The sequence below is a fragment of the Medicago sativa genome, chromosome 8, assembly GCF_051527215.1.
Source record: "Medicago sativa cultivar Bolivia chromosome 8, Bolivia_mono, whole genome shotgun sequence".
Classification (NCBI taxonomy): domain Eukaryota; kingdom Viridiplantae; phylum Streptophyta; class Magnoliopsida; order Fabales; family Fabaceae; genus Medicago; species Medicago sativa.
In genome coordinates this window covers 16338925-16356637 of record NC_140756.1, presented here as the reverse complement: position 1 = coordinate 16356637, position 17713 = coordinate 16338925, and the positions used below count along the sequence as shown (strand labels likewise).

The 17713-nt window shown below is 34.4% G+C and overlaps 1 protein-coding gene across 1 annotated transcript; it reads right to left on the bottom strand.

Annotated features, from left to right (window-relative positions):
- Window positions 1-560: 560 nt before the first annotated feature.
- LOC146897363 (trimethyltridecatetraene synthase-like) lies at window positions 561-8902 on the bottom strand. Its single transcript, XM_085737691.1, has 2 exons — window positions 7940-8902; window positions 561-1558 (listed from the first exon to the last, which is right to left on the bottom strand). The coding sequence occupies exons 1-2, from the start codon at window positions 8852-8854 to the stop codon at window positions 929-931; spliced, it is 1545 nt and encodes a 514-aa protein (XP_085593817.1). The 5' UTR covers window positions 8855-8902; the 3' UTR covers window positions 561-928.
- Between the last annotated feature and the right edge of the window lie 8811 nt (window positions 8903-17713).

Here is a 17713-nt window from a genome sequence, read left to right as displayed (position 1 = left end):
ATCTGTGGAGTATCATATAAGTATTTGATAAAATATTTTTTAAAATCAAAATAATTAATTTTGATACTTCATTCGTACGTATCCGCGAGTATCTGTAGAGTATCAGTATCGGATACGGTTACGTCTCCACTTTGGAGTATCCGAGCATCACAGGGTGGTTACTATACTAGTAGCTTAGTTCGATGGTTATAGTGGATTAAATTTTTAAGTAAAGATGATGAAATCTCTCTTTTATATAGGGGAGAACATTAGATATAACAATAATTGATAGTGAACCAATGTAAAAATATTTGTATGTTCTTCTTTTCCATCTCTCTTTTTATCTTTGTATTTTTTAATGTCTTTAAAAATGTTTGTAATCGAAGTCTTTTATATTAAGGATTAACCGATAGTTCAAAGAAAAAAAAATGGTCTACATAATTCAAACTCATTCAATGTGTTTTCTGGCACCTTCCCTTCTACTCAATAAGGAAAGTCACATAGTTTTCTTTTACCCGTAGTTTCTAAGAAAACAAATATAAGAGTATCAAATGGATTCCATCAAAAAACAAAAAACAAGATAGAACATAATATACTTTTATTTATAGTTACAACTCTAAAAAAAACTACGAGAGTGTTTTCAAAGGGATGTACTACTGCACTCATTACAAACTCCAACATTCCAACATGATATTTTTTATTCATAGTCATGTTTTTTTTTTCTTTCTCTTGTCATTAAGTTAATGACATTGAACTCACATAAATCCCATTATTCTCAATCTTATTAAAGAAAAATGCTTATTGTCTATTTGTTTAGCGGTGCATGGACCAAACCTGCGTCACTAATATCAATTGCCGTGAAAAAGCTGAAGCTGGAAAACATAGCTTCTACTGTAACGTGATTTTCTACTGGGATGTTACATATGCCAACGCCATACCAAACACACTTTTAAAGAGAGTAAAGATGATGAGGAAGTCTAGGCTCCACAACAACTTCTAATGGTATTTTCCTAGGTGTAGTCAGCCCAAAAATCTCCTCCATATTCAAGTCCTCTTTTTTCATATTATTAGGTAGTCTCCAATTAAATCCATGCAACAAATTAGCCAAACTTGATTGTATCACCTTAAGACCAAGAGGATAACCAGGACACATCCTTCTGCCAGTACCAAATGGCAACAACTCATAATCATGTCCTTTTACATCTATATCCTTACCAAGAAACCTTTCAGGTATAAACTCATATGGATTGTCCCAAACATTAGGATCTCTACCAATTGTCCAAGTATTGACAAGAATTAGAGTCCCTTTTGGGATATCATAACCATTAACATTGCAATCCTCACTAGCTTCTCTTGGCACTAACAATGGTGCTGCAGGATGAAGCCTCATTGTTTCTTTAGCAATTGCAAAAACATAAGGTAAATGGGGAATGTCTTTCTCTTCAACCCATCTATCTCTCCCTATTACTCTGTCTAGTTCCTCTGTAGCTCTCTTGATAATCTCTGGCTTTTTCACAAGCTCGGAGATTGCCCATTCTACTGTTACTGTAGAGGTATCTGTCCCACCTGCTATTAAGTCCTGAGGAATTGATATATAACATATGATATTAGTATAGTCTTGTTTGGATAAACATTTTAATTGAGCATCTGTTCTAAATAAGCATTTATCATATATATCAAATGAGATGAAGTGCTATAATGAGAGATGAGAGGAGTCATTTATATCCATTGAATTCAATTTAATGGTTAGGGTTAATAGATTTTTACCCCCTGTAATATAGGTCATTCCGGTTTTTCCCCTTGTAATTTTTTTTTTTGATTTACCCCCTGTAAAAAAAATTTGTTTTGATTTACCCCCCCCCCCCCAATAGGCCAAACAAAAACGAAAATTTCTTAAAAAAAAAAAAATTTGTTTTTGTTTGGCCTATTAGGGGGGTAAATTAAAACAATTTTTTTTACAAGAGGGTAAATCAAAAAAAAAATTATAGGGGGGAAAACCGGAAATGACCTATGTTACAGGGGGTAAAGACCTATTAACCCTAATGCTCGTGTTTCCTATAAGAAATACTTCCACTTACAGAAATCACAATCTCTCATCGTTTCAGCAATTGTGAATTTTGCTTTTAAAAACAATCAAAAAACAAAGTAAAAAGATGATAAAATATGTCAAATAAAATCAAAAAATTATAACAATATCACCAAAAAAATTCTAAAAATCAAATAAAACAAATACAAATTTTTTTGGATTTTTCTGAGAATACATAAATTAAAAAAAATTAAAAATGCGTTAAACGATGAAATTTTCGATTTTGAGGAACAGAGTCTTGTAAGAAGTTTCTTATAGAGGAGTCTTGATCCTTGATTAAAAAAACAAAATGATCGTATAAAAAGAGAGAGATCATATATACAGCGCAAGTTACAATATTTCCATCGTTTTAGGTGGGAAAAAGTTTAGACACACGCGAAACTAGGGGTGTTCGTGGTGCGGTTTAGTTCGGTTTTGAGGTTAAAAGTCATCTGAACCGCAAGATAAATAAATATGCAGTTTGGTTTGGTTTGGATGACTTTTAAAATAAAATTCGAAACAAACCAAATCAATGCGGGTTGGATTGGATTGGTTGGTGCGGTTGTTTTAGACAATAATTTTTTTTGTTTCCAACATTAAAATCAAATTAAAAAACTAAAACACAACATATTTTCAGCATTGTTTTAAATTTCATTCAACATTACAATTTACAATTTTATTTGCACATCCAACAATGTTCCAACTACGTAGACCAAATTTAAATGCGGACAAAAAGTAATCATATTTTGTAAGAAATACAAAAGACTAAAAAATTTATCATTCTCTGAGAGTTCAAGTAGTACATAAATACATTTTTGAAAGAAAAAGCAAAGAAGAAACTTAACAAGAGAAAAAAATATGTCATTTTATTAAAGTTTACATTGAGTTTCTATGAGTATTGGTCCAAGTGATATATATTTAATTAGTGTTATTCTTATATTGCGGTTTGGTTTGGTTTGGTTGGTAAAATTATAACCGCAAACCGAACTAAACCATGCGTTTGTGTAAACAATTGATACGAATACATCCGAATCAAATGCAGTTTTTTGCGGTTTCGATTTAGATTGGTTCGATTTGCAGTTTTCTATTGGATTGTTTTGGTTTTGAACACCCCTACGCGAAACATAGGTTTCTATACTCAACTTGCAAGTTACCAGGGGCGGATCTAGACATTTCATATTAGTGTGGCAAATTTTTTAAAGAAACTATAATGCAAATTATACTAAAAATAATATATAACATTGTTTGATGCAAATTACAATGAAAATCGTCTACCATCCATTTGTTGAAAATGAGATAGAATAATATCAGTGCTAATTGTGAAAAGAACATCTCTTTCAATATAAGTTACAAGACGATCATTTAACTATTGATCACCCATTTTGTTACGTAAATGACTCTTCACCTAAAAAATGATTGATAAGAAATTAGCACTATCAGTAACAACTAAACAAGCAATTTTTAACTTTAATTCTCAATTATTTACGTTTGAACCAAAACATATATTAAATCAAATCTATCAAAATCTCAGATTTAACAAGAAGCAAAGACAAAGAGTATCTCATAAACAAAGTGACTCAATGTCTCAATAGACATGGCAACGGGGCGGGGCGGGGGCGGGTTTTGACACACCCGTCCCCGGCCCCGTTTCACACTACCCAGCCCCGCCCCCAGACCCGGCGGGGATAGAATATTTACCCCCAGACCTGCCCCCAACAGGGACGGGTTTCCCAGACCTGCCCCCACCCCCACCTGTGAAAAGTGTAGAAAAAAAAATTGCAGTAAGCCTGAAGAACATGAAGAACACAAACTTTTCCAGAATATAAATCAACCACCATTAACACATACAAATCGGCTCACAAACTCGAATCCATCCCCACAAAACCAAAATAACACCACTGTTCGTCATTATCCAGAAAATCATCATCAATCAATTCGACACAAACCATCACCAACACTTCAATTTCGAAATCCAAGGCAAGGAGGAAGGTGTAACGGACACAACAAAGCTCGGAACAGAGGGAAATCGAAGAACAGTAGAAGGAAGACGGAAGCAAATGGATCGGAACAGAATTGTGATAAGAAGAAGATTGTGATTAGTTTTGACACACCCGTGCCCTTTCTGCTTTTTTAAACTAATCATTTGTGGACATTTATTCCTCAAGAATTCAGATTGTATACATTACAAATGTTCATTCTAGTAGAGCTAAATATGGCCTATCAGATGAAACCGATATCTCTTAAGATTTAATATGAATGAAAGCAAACGAAGGTTGAAGCACAGGGATTGGGAAAGTGAAGAGCAAAAGGAACGGCGGCTGAAGTGAAGTGAAGCAAAAGGAAATTAGGTTTCTTCTTCTCTTTATATAACCCCTTCTAATTTAAGGAAAATAAGGGTAATAAGGTAAATACTCATATACGGGTGCGGGGCGGGGGCGGGTGCGGGGCGGGTGTGAGTATCCTCCGTCCCCGTCCCCGCCCCCGCATTTAGCCTACGGGTTTTCCCCGGACCCGGACCCAGTTAATTCGGCTTTTCCCCGTTAAAATTCGGGTGCGGGGGCGGGGGACCCGGCGGGTCCGGGTTCTTTTGCCATGTCTATGTCTCAATGTTAGAATTTTGTGTTAAATTCAGTCATTGCAGAACAACAGAAAATCTCCAATTCAAATCCTAAAAAAAACCCCAATTCTCAATTCACAATTCTAAAACCCTAAAAAAAGCAATTGTAGAATGAATGAGAAAGTAGAGAATCAATTGACTATTTCACTCACCTTGGCTTAGACTTAGAGTGAGAACTAAGAGATACACTAGATTTGAAGAAAAGGGTGGAGAGAGAAAATGATGCTGCTGACTGCTGAGAGTGGAAGAAGGAGAGGTTTGTTTGTTTGTTGCGAGAAGAGGAGAACATAAGCTTGCAATTTGTTTGTTAAGAGGTTGTGATTTGTTTGTGAATTGTGAGAAGAGAAGAAGAAACGCGATTCTGAGAGTAGAGACGAGAAGAAACGCGTTTTGTATTATTTGTGTGTGTTTTCCACTTTCCTAACTTCAGGTGCCTTTTGTTACGCATATAAAAAAAAAAATTGGGCTAAAATCTGGTGTGGCAGCTGCCACACCATGCTTCAATGTACATCCGCCCCTGCACGTTACTTACATTAAATTGTATATATTTTATTTTTTGTTATAGCTTAATGAGACAACTTGATATAGATTAAACTTGAAACCACGATATTCTACAATGTAAGACCTTTTTTTTTTTTTTTATCTTTCTAAAGCTTCTACATTGTGTGTGCACACTTACACACACTAGCAAAAAGACAGACACCCAAAAAAATTTAGGCTTTTCTAAAGTGCTTAACTGTATATTAATATTATCGCATAGTAATATCATTTTTTTTGGCATATACCAAAGACTGTAGTAATGTTGTTGCAAATGAAGACCCTATTATTCATGATATAATAAGGTTTAAAGAGGTAATATTTAATGTGTTGGTAGGAGATGTTATTAACCTTGAGGAAGAAATGTCTATTGTGCAATCAACAACTATTGTGCATTCAACGTACACATTGAAGATGATCATAGCACTAAGTTGATAGAGAAATATAAATGATCAACAGGGCAACAAATTTTCTGATATGCGCATCGTTGTTCCTTGGAACGATGTCGTAACATATTTGGATTATATTCAAGACACCCCATCTTGGTGTGGCTTGGGTTCTTCCAATGCCGTTGTTTCTAAAGAGGTAACAAATCCCAACGTTTCTAATGACTTGGAGATTTTACAGCAGTATATTTGGAATGGTAACGATGCTACAGACATTAGACCTAGAGTTTTCACTGACGAGGAAGAAAACAATGCAACTATCAATTACTTGAAAAATCGTTATGCTGCTAGCTTTACTGTTATTGAAGGGCCTTTCACTGTGGTCTCTAAGGCCAAAAAAAAAAGAATGTGCAAAAGTGATTTAAGTTTCATAATACGCCTCCACTTATAACCACTTGTTCATGCCATATTTTATTCAATGTAAAACTCGTTAACACTCTAATTTCAAAGGTAAGAATCCTTAATCTCTCATTTTCATTCTTGAATTTATTGTGATTTTTTTTAGCTCCATTCAGGCCATTTGAAACTTCTTTTTATTGAATGTATGTGAGTATGTTGATCATGTGTTCGATTTCAAGTTGAAAAATTAGTTTTTTTTCTTCTTTCATTTATGGGCTTTATTGAGTTTCAAGATTGTATGTGAATTGAATCTGAAGGATATACCATAACTGAGATTTATGCAAATTCATCTCACATACAAGTTAAGTTGTTTATATCCAAATTGATCCAAATTAAAACCGTAAATCGATAAAAAAAATTGAAAACCGCATAAAACTAAGTATTATTAAATGTGTTTGGATATCTCCTTGTGAAAACCACTTGAATCGGATTTTGAATTATTTTTCAAACCAAACCAAACTAAACCACATACATATATTTTAATTTGCGTGATATATTGTATTAACATATTATTTGTTAGCTTTTATTTTATTTTTTTATTTATTATTTTAATTTTTTTTACTATTTAATAAGTTTCAAACATAATTCATCATCTTATTTCTTAATATTAGTTTTTGATATATTGTAGGTTCAATTTCACATCAAATCTACTATTTTAGAGTGTCTTTTATAATATTAATAAAAAAAAATTAAAACTTGTAATTTGGATATCAAAACATGATTCAAAATAAAGTATATTAAATTGGATCAAATTAATTTTTTTACATTAGACATTCAAAATTGGACCGCATGTACCTTTATTTTTTGGATCAGATGGTTGTTTTCCTCAAAATTGATCGAAAACCACAACACAAACACTAAAAAAAATAGTTGAATTCTAACTACAACTATTGAATGTAGGTAAAACTGAATAAATATGATAGATAAATTGTGGGACCCATTTAAAATTTTACTAGAGTTCACTAGCAAAGTAAAAATTGAATGAATTGCTTCGAACAAGGTTTTGCAACTCGAGAGTTTACCTCAACTCGTTTTTCTTATGTAAACTTGACTCGTGAACTCGTACGAGTTTACGTAAAATTAAAATTATATAAAATTTATTATATGCATGACATGTATAAGTTAATATAATATTGTAAATAAGTCAACAGTGTAAAATATGACTTAATTACAAAGGCAAATTATACCAAACTACCATAATAAAACATTATGATCAACTTAGCATCAAAATACAAAAATTTACGGACAAAATCATAAGTTTCATAAGTCTCTAAGTTTAAGTAATCCATAAAACCATCCAAAAAAGTAAGTTTCACAAGTTCCTAAAGTTGTTAATAAAACTATCTAAAAAATAAACTAGTTAGTTTCTTCAAAAGGTCAACAAACACCACCACCGTAACCCTAACCGGCGTCGCACCCTTGTTCATGATTTGAGAACTCGGAGAAGAAAGAAAAGGAAACATTTCATTTCAGGAACATGTTACTATAAAGGTAACTATTCAGTAAACGTTTAAGTCTTTGTTCTTGTAGAAAACGCATTGGGTTTTGAAAAAAAATGGGCCAAAAGGGCCAATTTTTTTTTAGATGTAAACTCGTAAAACTCGGTAAACTCGTAAACCTTCCGATTTTACCAGAAATCGAGTTTACCTCTGAGTTAACACGATTTTGGTACCTAAAAACGTAAACTCGATAAACTCGGAGTGTTAAAACTCGATTTGGAAAACATTGGCTTCAAAGATGTGACTTAGTGAACCCACTTAAAACTTTTAAATAGAGGTCACTAATGAAGATGCTCATTTAGAGGTTAATACACAATACATAATTAATATCAGTAGGAAATGACAAATTATACGTGACAAATGATATACTTAAAAAAAATTAATATTTTTTTCTTACCTGAGTAAAAGCTTTGACTCCGTGCCTCTCAAGTTTGACTTCAAGACTAGGATTCTCAGCAAGCTTCAAAAGCACATCCACCATATCTTTAGCAACATAATCATTAACACATTTCCTTCTTTCAATGTGCTCCTCCAACACATGTTCCATAAACCAATCAAACTTCTTACCCAAAGCCTTCATTCTCTTCACATAACCTTGCAAGTCTAAGAAATGAATCCAAGGAATAAAATCCCCAATATTGAGGACCCCATTAAGCAAAAACAATTCATCCAACATCTTCTTAAACTCTTCAGGGGAAATAATAGCATTTTCACTCTTCTCCAAATACTTCTTCCCCAAAACCATGCGACTTATAACATTGAGACTCAAAGTTGAAAGATGGTCCTTCAACAAAATTGTTTTGTTTTTTGAGTTGAATAGTTCATGCAAAAAAGCATGTAACTCTTGTTTTCTCATGTACTCATAAGACTCAAGGCGTTTTACACTAAACAGTTCTAGTAAACACATTTTACGAGCTTGTTGCCAATATGGACCGTATTGGGACCAAGTAATGTTGGAGTAGTTATAAGTAGTATATTTTCCAGCAGAGAATTTGGGCCGCCCCGCAAGGACAGCGTCATTTGTTTTGAGGAAAGCTTTGGCTATTTCTGGGCTTGATCCTACAATGACAGGTTTAGAGCCGAACCATAAATGCATGATGGGTCCATATTTTTTAGTGAGCCCATGGAGGGATTGATGTGGGAGTGATCCAATAAGATTGAGATTTCCTATTATGGGCCATGATTTTGGGCCAGGTGGTAGATTGTATCTACGGCGGTGGAGACGAAGACGGCGGCGGGTAAAGAGAAGAAGGACGATAAATGTTGTAAAAAAAATGACCCAATTAGGAAGTGGCAATAATTCTACTACCATTTCTGGTGAGTTTTGTGACTTTGTTTTGGTGTGAGTTTAGAGGGTTGTGACTCTGATGAGATTAGAGAGTCATTTATTTATAATCATAGTAGAGAAGGATGTGGATGAGGATTACATGGCCCCGTGAGCAGTGAGGCAAAATATCTCGAATAGATACACCTCTTTATAATCAAATATACTTCCTGTTCAAGTTTTTTTTTTTTTTTAAGGGCTGTTCAAGCTTGTTTAATTATTTAACTTTAACGTATTCATTTATTAAAACAAATGGGGTTCAATCAATGAGCAATAAAATCTAAATTAATTGCTTAATTAGGTTAAACTAACCTGTTCAAGCTTTTTATTTTATTACAACATGAAAGTTATCTTGTCGGTTTGCAAACATTATCTTGGCAAATCCAAAAAACTTGGTTGTTAAAAATCAAGAATGAGTTGGCTTATTCAAAAATAATAATTATTGGAAGACCACATTGTCCAAAAATAATAATTATTGGAAGACCACATTGGAAGCAGTAGCTTTGCCAGACCCTAAGTTAAGAGGTCCAAAATTTTGAACTTGATCATGTATTTCGCTATCATATTCAGGACCGGCTTAATAGATTAAGAGGCTTAAAGCAAAAATTTTATTGTGGCCATGAAAATCATTATTTTTTTAACAAAATAATTATATAAAAACAATTTTGTGGAGACCAAAATTTAAATTCATGACCAAGAGTAATTGAGGCATTGTTGGTAATCAGTTAAGCTATGCAAATATCTATAATTTATTTGTCATATAATATAGAGATTTACTTATCCCACCATATGCCTTTCCTCGCGCGCCCTATTTTTTCCAATTTTACCCCTGGTTCGGATTTAGTTTTCCGGATTGAATTGTTAGAATTTTCCAGATTTATCTGGATTTCAAAATTCGGAATGGCCTTTTTCCAGAATTTTTTCAATTTTAAGCTTTAAGATTCGTAAAATAATCGCAAATAAACATATAAAACAGAAATAAAAAGACAAAAACAACTCATTTCATTGATATTTGAATAATACATTACAATAATGTTGAAGTTTTCTAGGGAGGGGGGTAAGTTATACCAGTGGCTCCGGCTGATAGGACATATCAGTAGCTTCACTGTTGGAGGGGAGACAGGGGAGGAGGAAAGAGGAGGGCGGAAAGAACAAAACAATGCCCCTGAACCCCATTGACCGGTCATACAATCCCTGAAAATTTCCAAAGAGACCTGTTTCTATAAAAGGCCAACGATGGAAAACCATGGTTGTAGAAGAGGGCGGGAGAGGATGGTGTGAGAAATGGTGGGGTTTGGAAGGCTATTTATAGGGAGGGTGGGTCAAAAAATGGTTGGGAGGCCATAAATGCAGTCAAAAAAACGTGGTAAAACACGTTTTGTTGACTTGACCACCGACAAAAAACATTTGAAAAACGTTTTGCTTGTGGTGCAGACCACCTGCCATGACACTGATGCAGTCCGGAAAATACAATCTGGAATGCACCTTTGTTTTCCGGAATATATTTTTCGGATTAATACGATATTGGTGAACGAGGGAAAAGTTGGCTCTTCTTGTAGGGTTAGGGATGTTCCGGATTGTATAATCTGGAATACTTCAACATATGATTCTTTTGTATGGACTACATTGCACCAAGAGTTTATGTGGTCCACAACATCCAAGGACCTCTATAAATACACCTTCTCCGGTTTTCAGCTTCAATACCAGCAAAACACACCAAAGAAAACCATGCAAATTTTTGTCATTAAGCTGAGGATCTTTCTCACACTGTCGCAAATAGATAGCTCTCTATTTGACAGCGTGATGAAGATATTCAGCATGCTGTCAAAAATACAAACAAACACACCAAAGAGACCATGAACATTTTTGTCATTGTGCTGAGGATCTTTGTCATGCTGCCGCAAAATAGATTGCTCTTTATGTTACAAATAGATTGCTCTCTATGTGCCAGCATGGTGAAGATCCCCAACATGCTTTCAAAAATATATAGATACTCCTTGCTGCCTCCTTGATAGATAGATAACTCAAAAATATCAAGAGGTTGCTATGAGTTAGATCGTGCTGCCTGCCAGATGAATATGTCATTTGGCAAGGCAGCAGGATCTAACTCAAAGAAATCCTCTTGAAAACACCTTCCTAAAAGATTCATCATTTCTGTTATTATGGTTTTTTAACTGTTTATTTGTCTTATGTTGCTTCTATTTATGTTATGTACCTTTGTTTTATTTTTTTTCCAAGGCATTCGCAACAAAAACGATCCAAATAAAGGGTCTGGTGCAGTTCAGACATTATAATCCGGAATAACTTCATGCATTCCGGATTATAAAGTCCGGAAACCCTCAGTAACATTTTGGCCGGTGACATTTCACCAAAGGTTAGGCCGGTTAGTGGAGTTTGAATGCATTTTTTGACGGTTTTGAACGTGGAACACGTTTTATTTGACTGTAATTAAGACCTATGATTTATTTAAGGCTATAAAAAGGCTTGGATCTTCAACATTTTCCTTCATTCTTATTCACCTCCTTTCTTACATTTTCTTCAAAAAAATTTAGTTTTTAGGTAGCTTTTAGAAGTGTTTGTGGTGTCATGGTCATTGTTGACCGCTCATACGACCCCTGCAATTGCATTGCAGCTTATGCGAGGGTCGTATAACGGTCAACAGAGACCCTTGCCATCAAAGAAAGACACAAATATTCATAACGTATGCGTCCAGATTTTATTTTCCGGAAACACTAACAATCTGGTTCGGAAAACGAAATCTGGACCAGGGGTATTTTTGAAATTTTCGCTGGGCGCGCGAGAAGGCAGCAGGGTGGGAAAAGTAATAGTCTATAATATATTTATAACCAAATTAATTTTTTAGAGGCCTTTTTTATCACCGAAAATTTTGACGCATAAAGCCCTTGCTTGGGTTGTTTGGCCTCTAGGCCGACCCTGATCATATTAATATCTTAATACATCAAAATTGAAAATACATTCATAAATGCCTCTTTTATTCGTCATTTTAACCATCAAATTACTCTCTGCGTCTCTATATCTAAGCACTTATGTGACTTTATTTTTGTCCTTAAATGTAAACCTTTTTTCAAAGGGTAGTGTTAACTTGTGCCCTTAGGGCACATGTTAAGAAACCTAAAAGAAGAAACTTTCACTAAAATTTTGTGCATTTAAATGATTAAAAAGTTAAATATTAAATGCAATGCACACATTTCAATAAGTTTTTTCTATATTTGAATCATTAACTTGTGTCTTGAGGGCACAAGTTAACATTTCCCTTTTTCAAATTACTAGATGCATTTATTATTTTTTTCTTAAACATACCCCTAATTAATATTACTAACCTATCTTGAAATATGAATAGTCAAATTTAATACGCATACAAACAAAAGACAATTTGATAATATTAACACACAAAACAAACACATTAATTACACTGACAACTTTTCTTAAGAAATGTGAAAAAAGTAATGAGGGCTTATACAGGGACGGAATGAGTAGTTTTTAGATAGTCAATTTTATCCTAGAATATATTTTGTCATTGTTCAATTTAATTTATAAAATTACTAACAAAAGAAGATGCACTAAAGATGTGTTTGCACACATCCAGGACCAACAAAGTTGGTTGTCTATTTAGAGACAAAAATAAAAGTTAAATATTTAAAGGTAAATGTAGTAAAATCATAAAAGTTTTTGTGAAAAATCACCTCTTGTCGTTGGTTCGATATGCTAGGATGCTACTCTTACAATTTTTATTTGAATTATTTGGAAAATGTTCAATAAATAATGATGTGTAATTGTCACTTGTAAATATCAAACAATAAATAAATGAAATAACATGATTCATGCACTGGAATTATAGGAGACACCAACATAAGGTGCCTCATATTAAACAATCAATAACAGGGAGGTGCAGTTATATTATTTCCAGAAAACGAAAAAGAAAAAGGGAGATGCTGTTAGACAGAAATTTAGAAGGTGCAGGGTTCATTGACAAATTTTCAGAGGGTTCAAGTAGTAATAAATTGGGATCATCAGTTCAATGTTGAAATTTTGAGGGTGTGCAATTGCACCCTTGGACTAAGTGTGGCTCCGCCCGCGGCTGAGAGGGAAATTTTAGAGAGCTTTTTGAGGAGGATTTTGTAGGATTTGGGTCTACATTTTAATATATATTTTAAATTTTAAAAAATTGGAAGACTAAAATAATATAGGTTTAAATATGCCTTTAGTCCCTGCACTTTCATCAGCTTTTGACATTGGTCCTTGCACTTTTTTTTGTTTGGAATTGGTCCCTGCACTTTGTAAAAATATTGGTATTGGTCCCTCTGTTAATTTTCTGTTAAAAAAAAAACACAAAACTATTGGTATTGGTCCCTGCACTTTGTAAAAATATTGGTATTGGTCCCTGCACTTTGTAAAAATATTGGTATTGGTGCCACGTGGCGTGAAATGATTGGGCCACGTGGCACTCCGTTAGTTTTGTGTTTTTTTTTTAAACAGAAAGTTAACAGAGGGACCAATACCAATATTTTTACAAAGTGCAGGGACCAATGCCAAACAAAAAAAGTGCAGGGACCAATGCCAAAATCTGATGAAAGTGCAGGGACCAATGACGCATTTAAACCAATAATATATGATCATAGTCAGAAATATTTTATAACTTGCTTAATTTAAAAAAGAAAAACTAATCCACACGTTCTCCACTCACCAAATCTTCCTCCCAAATGGAAGTGAATTCTCTCAATTGCCCTCCTCATGTTTCTTGATCTCTACCTTTGAGTTTTTTTTACTTCCTAAAATCTCTCTTTTTCTCTCCTTTGAAATGATTGATGGAGATTTTAATGGACTTTCAAGTCACATTAAATGACTCATCCTCCTCCCAAACATACTCTAATAATGTGTTTGATTGTGAGAAAAAATTGAAAAGAGAGAAAGAGGTAAGAAAGAGAGTGTAAATAAAGAAAGAGACGAGGAATAGAGTAAATTTAATGTGTGATTTTTGTATGAGAGAAAAAGAGAAGAAATAGAAGAGAAAAATGAGCGTCTCTCTCTTTTTCTTTATTTGGTTGAATAGAAAGTGAAAAGAGAGAAGTAATTTTATTTTTTTAAATGACAAAAATGCCCTTTTAACAATTATTTTGACTCGATGCATAAAGTTGATAAGTGCTCAAAAGTGATATATTTCATGTGTTATTTTAGGCATTTTAGTGACTTGTTTTGCAAGATTATCTATGGAAAGCTCCAATATTATGCAAATATGTCATTTATGCTTTGTGTGCCTTGCTCTACCCTTTTTGTGCAGGAAAATGCAAGCAAGGACCAAGAAGTATATCGGAGGTCGCGAGGTTATGGAAGCTTGCATGATCCTTTGGTCAGGTGCTCTTCGATATGTGCCTCAGCTTCGGTGTCGGGGTATGGGAGTTTTATTTTGAGGGTGTTCTTTGGGGGTGAGTGGTGACGATGGGCGGTGGTGGATATCACGTTTACAGTGCTTGTTTTTGTAAAGGAGTTTGTTTTAGGTGGTGATTGTTTTGGTGGGTTTATCTTCAGGGGTGTTTTTTAGGTGGTTATGGTGTACCGTCTATATGCGGCACCGTTTGTATCTTGGTTCGTCCATACCTTGCGTCTTGCTGGGATGGCGTTTAATAATATTTGCCGATTCAAAAAAAAAAAGGACCAAGAAATCAACCAAAGTTGCAAGAAAATCTCGCTTAAGCGAGATGAATCTCGCTTAAGCGAGAAAACTGCCGAGAGCAATTGTCAATCTCGCTTCCAGCTTGCTTAAGTGAGATTCAGCAAATTCAGGATAAGGTGCTACGTGGCAGTCATCCAGTGGCCAGCGTGGGACAGATTCAATCTCGCTTAAGCGAGATTGACAGATTCAGCAAAATAAATAGCTTTTCTCTCATTTTTCAGAGATTCCTCTTCATTCGTTTTGCTATTTTTCCGATTTTTAGAGAGAGAGAGGGCATTTCTAGAGAGAAACATGATGCAAGAGTGTTAAAAGTGGATTCTTTCCAAGATTTGTTGAGACATCATGAATCTTGTCATGAATCTTCATCTTTTCTTCCATTTTTGCAAGGCTACTATGAAAGTGAGTAGCTAAATCTATCCTTTGGGGTTAGAGGTACTTGATCAAGTTAATATGTACTCTTTTTGATACTTAAATATATGATTCTAGTAATATTTTACTTGATGTTGATTTTATTCTTGTGTTTAATGTTATATCTTTGATTTGAAATGATGTTGAAAGATGCTTTTGAATCTAGGATTAGAATAATAATCTATCAAAGTTTTTATTCTAGACATGGAGTTTAATCTTTGATAATCACTTTGTAATCAAGAACTTAATGCTTTTGGATCATTTAATAGGTTGGGAAATCGTTGATTAAACGATCCAATCGACTTTGTGATTGTTTAAATAGTTTGGGAAATCGACATTTAAATAATCCATTAGAAATCACGACATCATTTGGACACGAATGATGTTGTTGAGTGATTGTGATAATATCGAGTAAAGTTAGAATCCGTTTAAGTAATCATAAGAGTTCATTATTTAATGCTTGGTCAACGACTCTAGCCCCAGGCGTGAATTGCCCGACCTCATCTCAATTTTATTGCTATATTACAATTTAGATTAGTTTTTAATCAATCAATCATTTGAACTATAAGTTTAGAACGATAACGATTGTTGAACGGCTTGAATATCGCGCTAGTCCATGTGGAGACAATACACAAAAATACTTACTTTTGATACTACATCAAAAGTTTGTACCATTTTTTTTACAAAGTTTGTACCATTTTATTTATGTTTTTAAAATTATTATTTTATTTATATTTTATGCATCTCTAAGCATTTTTTCGTAGAATAGATTAAAAACTTATTATAATTTCTTCTACCGTACTTGATCCGTTATAGAAGAGTAATCCGGAGTTTGGTAGAGAGGTAAGTAAAGTCTAGCCAAAAAATGGTGGGGACAATTCTTTGTCAAACTTTACTTACCTTTCGATTGAACTTCAAATTACTAGGTCTCCTTCCTCTAAGAACCGGAAGGTTAACATCAAAATATTTACTTTCTCAGTCTCTCAAAATAAAATAAGTATGCACATGAATCAACCTCAATTGATTAAAGTTGTTTTTATTTTTTTCTTTCAATAATACGTGTTTGCACTCTGATTCTCACGCAACAACTTCGTTTAGAGATGCCTCACAAATGCAACTTTGCTAGGGCCGAGAGTTTTGTTGTTAAACTTTACCATTATGGGGGGTTGAAATGGCTTTGTGGTTGTGAATGGGATGGGGCGAGGGATAAATTCCCAGTTCCCCCCCTCTGCCCCGCGGCTCAATCTCTTTTCCGTTCACGTCTCCAATCCCCTTCACGGGGAGATTATTTTCCATATATTTGTCTTCACGGATTCTTGCAGATCCCTATCAAATTCCTCCATCCCACAATAAATTGACCAAAAAAAATATATGAAAAGATAAAAAAAAAAACCAAGATATAAGGTTAAAACTATATTTAAATAAATGGTACTATAGTATTTTGGTTGAGATCAGGGAATCTGCGGGGCAGAGGTACTTCTTGACTCCCGTCCTTGAGGTGCTCACTGGAGAACATTACTCCCCATCTCCTTTGATGGAAACTCCTCAAATTTAGAGCCCTGGATTGAAAAATCCTTGCGAGGATCCGCACTAACAAATTTTCATTGACATACCTACTATTGGTAGCCTGTTGAGGTGGTGACAAGAATACTCTAGTAGCTTGGAGAGGTGGTAGAACAAGATTCTGGTAGTCTGGGGAGGTATTAGAATAATACTCGGATGCCTGTAGATGTTGATAATAGTCGGGTTCCTCAATAGGGCACTTGATCAAAATAGTTATAAAAAAATCAAATATTGTACTTCTGATGATTTGATGGGACTAGAGCGAAAACAAACATTTCTGCTTAGACATGCACAATACATAGATAGAGTTTTATGAGATTTTGACAAGTAATAGTAAGATTTTTGAGATGTGGTTAATATATTCGCTGCTCAACTGGTATGGTTATAGTGAATTAAATCGTTCAAGTGGAGATGGGGAAATCTCTCTTTTAGGGGAGGACTAGATGCAGCAATAGTTGGTAGTGAACTAGTATAAAAAAACTAAGGATTAACAACAACCAAAATCAAAAAAAACTAAGGATTAACTAATTGTTGTGAATTCGTTGTGAAAAAAACACACCAATAATAAACTTGATGCATGGAGCAAATTAAAACCAAGCAATCAAATCAAGCGGGTGACAAAATAATTCAAACAAAAAGAAACAGCAAGAGATAAAAGGAAGAAGGAGAAGACAAGAATCTGTTTACCCAGTTCGGTCTAATGATGACCTACTCTGGGGGAGAGAGCAGCTCTCTGTTCCACTATAATGATATAAGTTTCTTTACAAAGAGATATTGAGGGTTACAAGAATTAGTCTTCAAACCTAATTCTACCCAAGTTCCAATCTCTTCCCGTGACCAAGAGACTCAATCATAACAGTGTTTTGTTCAAGGTGAATCAAAACAATCCCAACCCTAGTGTTTGTTGCCAAGAGAAATTCTCTATAAACCCTAGTTTGTATGTTGGCTTCTAAACCCTGTTTTCTACACACATATTCATCTTATACAAGATTTATATTTATAGTGGAAAGCATCCCTCAAAAATTGGAACAAAACAGGCCCAAAACCGCTATTCTGATTTTTGCTATACGCGAATTCGGCCACAGAATTCTCCTGCTCGGCCACCGATTTATGCCGAGACAAAGTCTCCAAAACCAGGTCAAATTCGGCCACCGTGTGGAACCATTCGGCCACCGAATTTGACA

Bases quoted from the DNA above. Each gene is read 5' to 3' on its own strand.
- LOC146897363 (XM_085737691.1), bottom strand. From the start codon at position 8,854: ATGGTAGTAGAATTATTGCCACTTCCTAATTGGGTCATTTTTTTTACA. The intron at 1,559-7,939 runs GTAAGAAAAAAA...TCAATTCCTCAG, and splicing joins GAGTCAAAGCTTTTACTCAG to GACTTAATAGCAGGTGGGAC.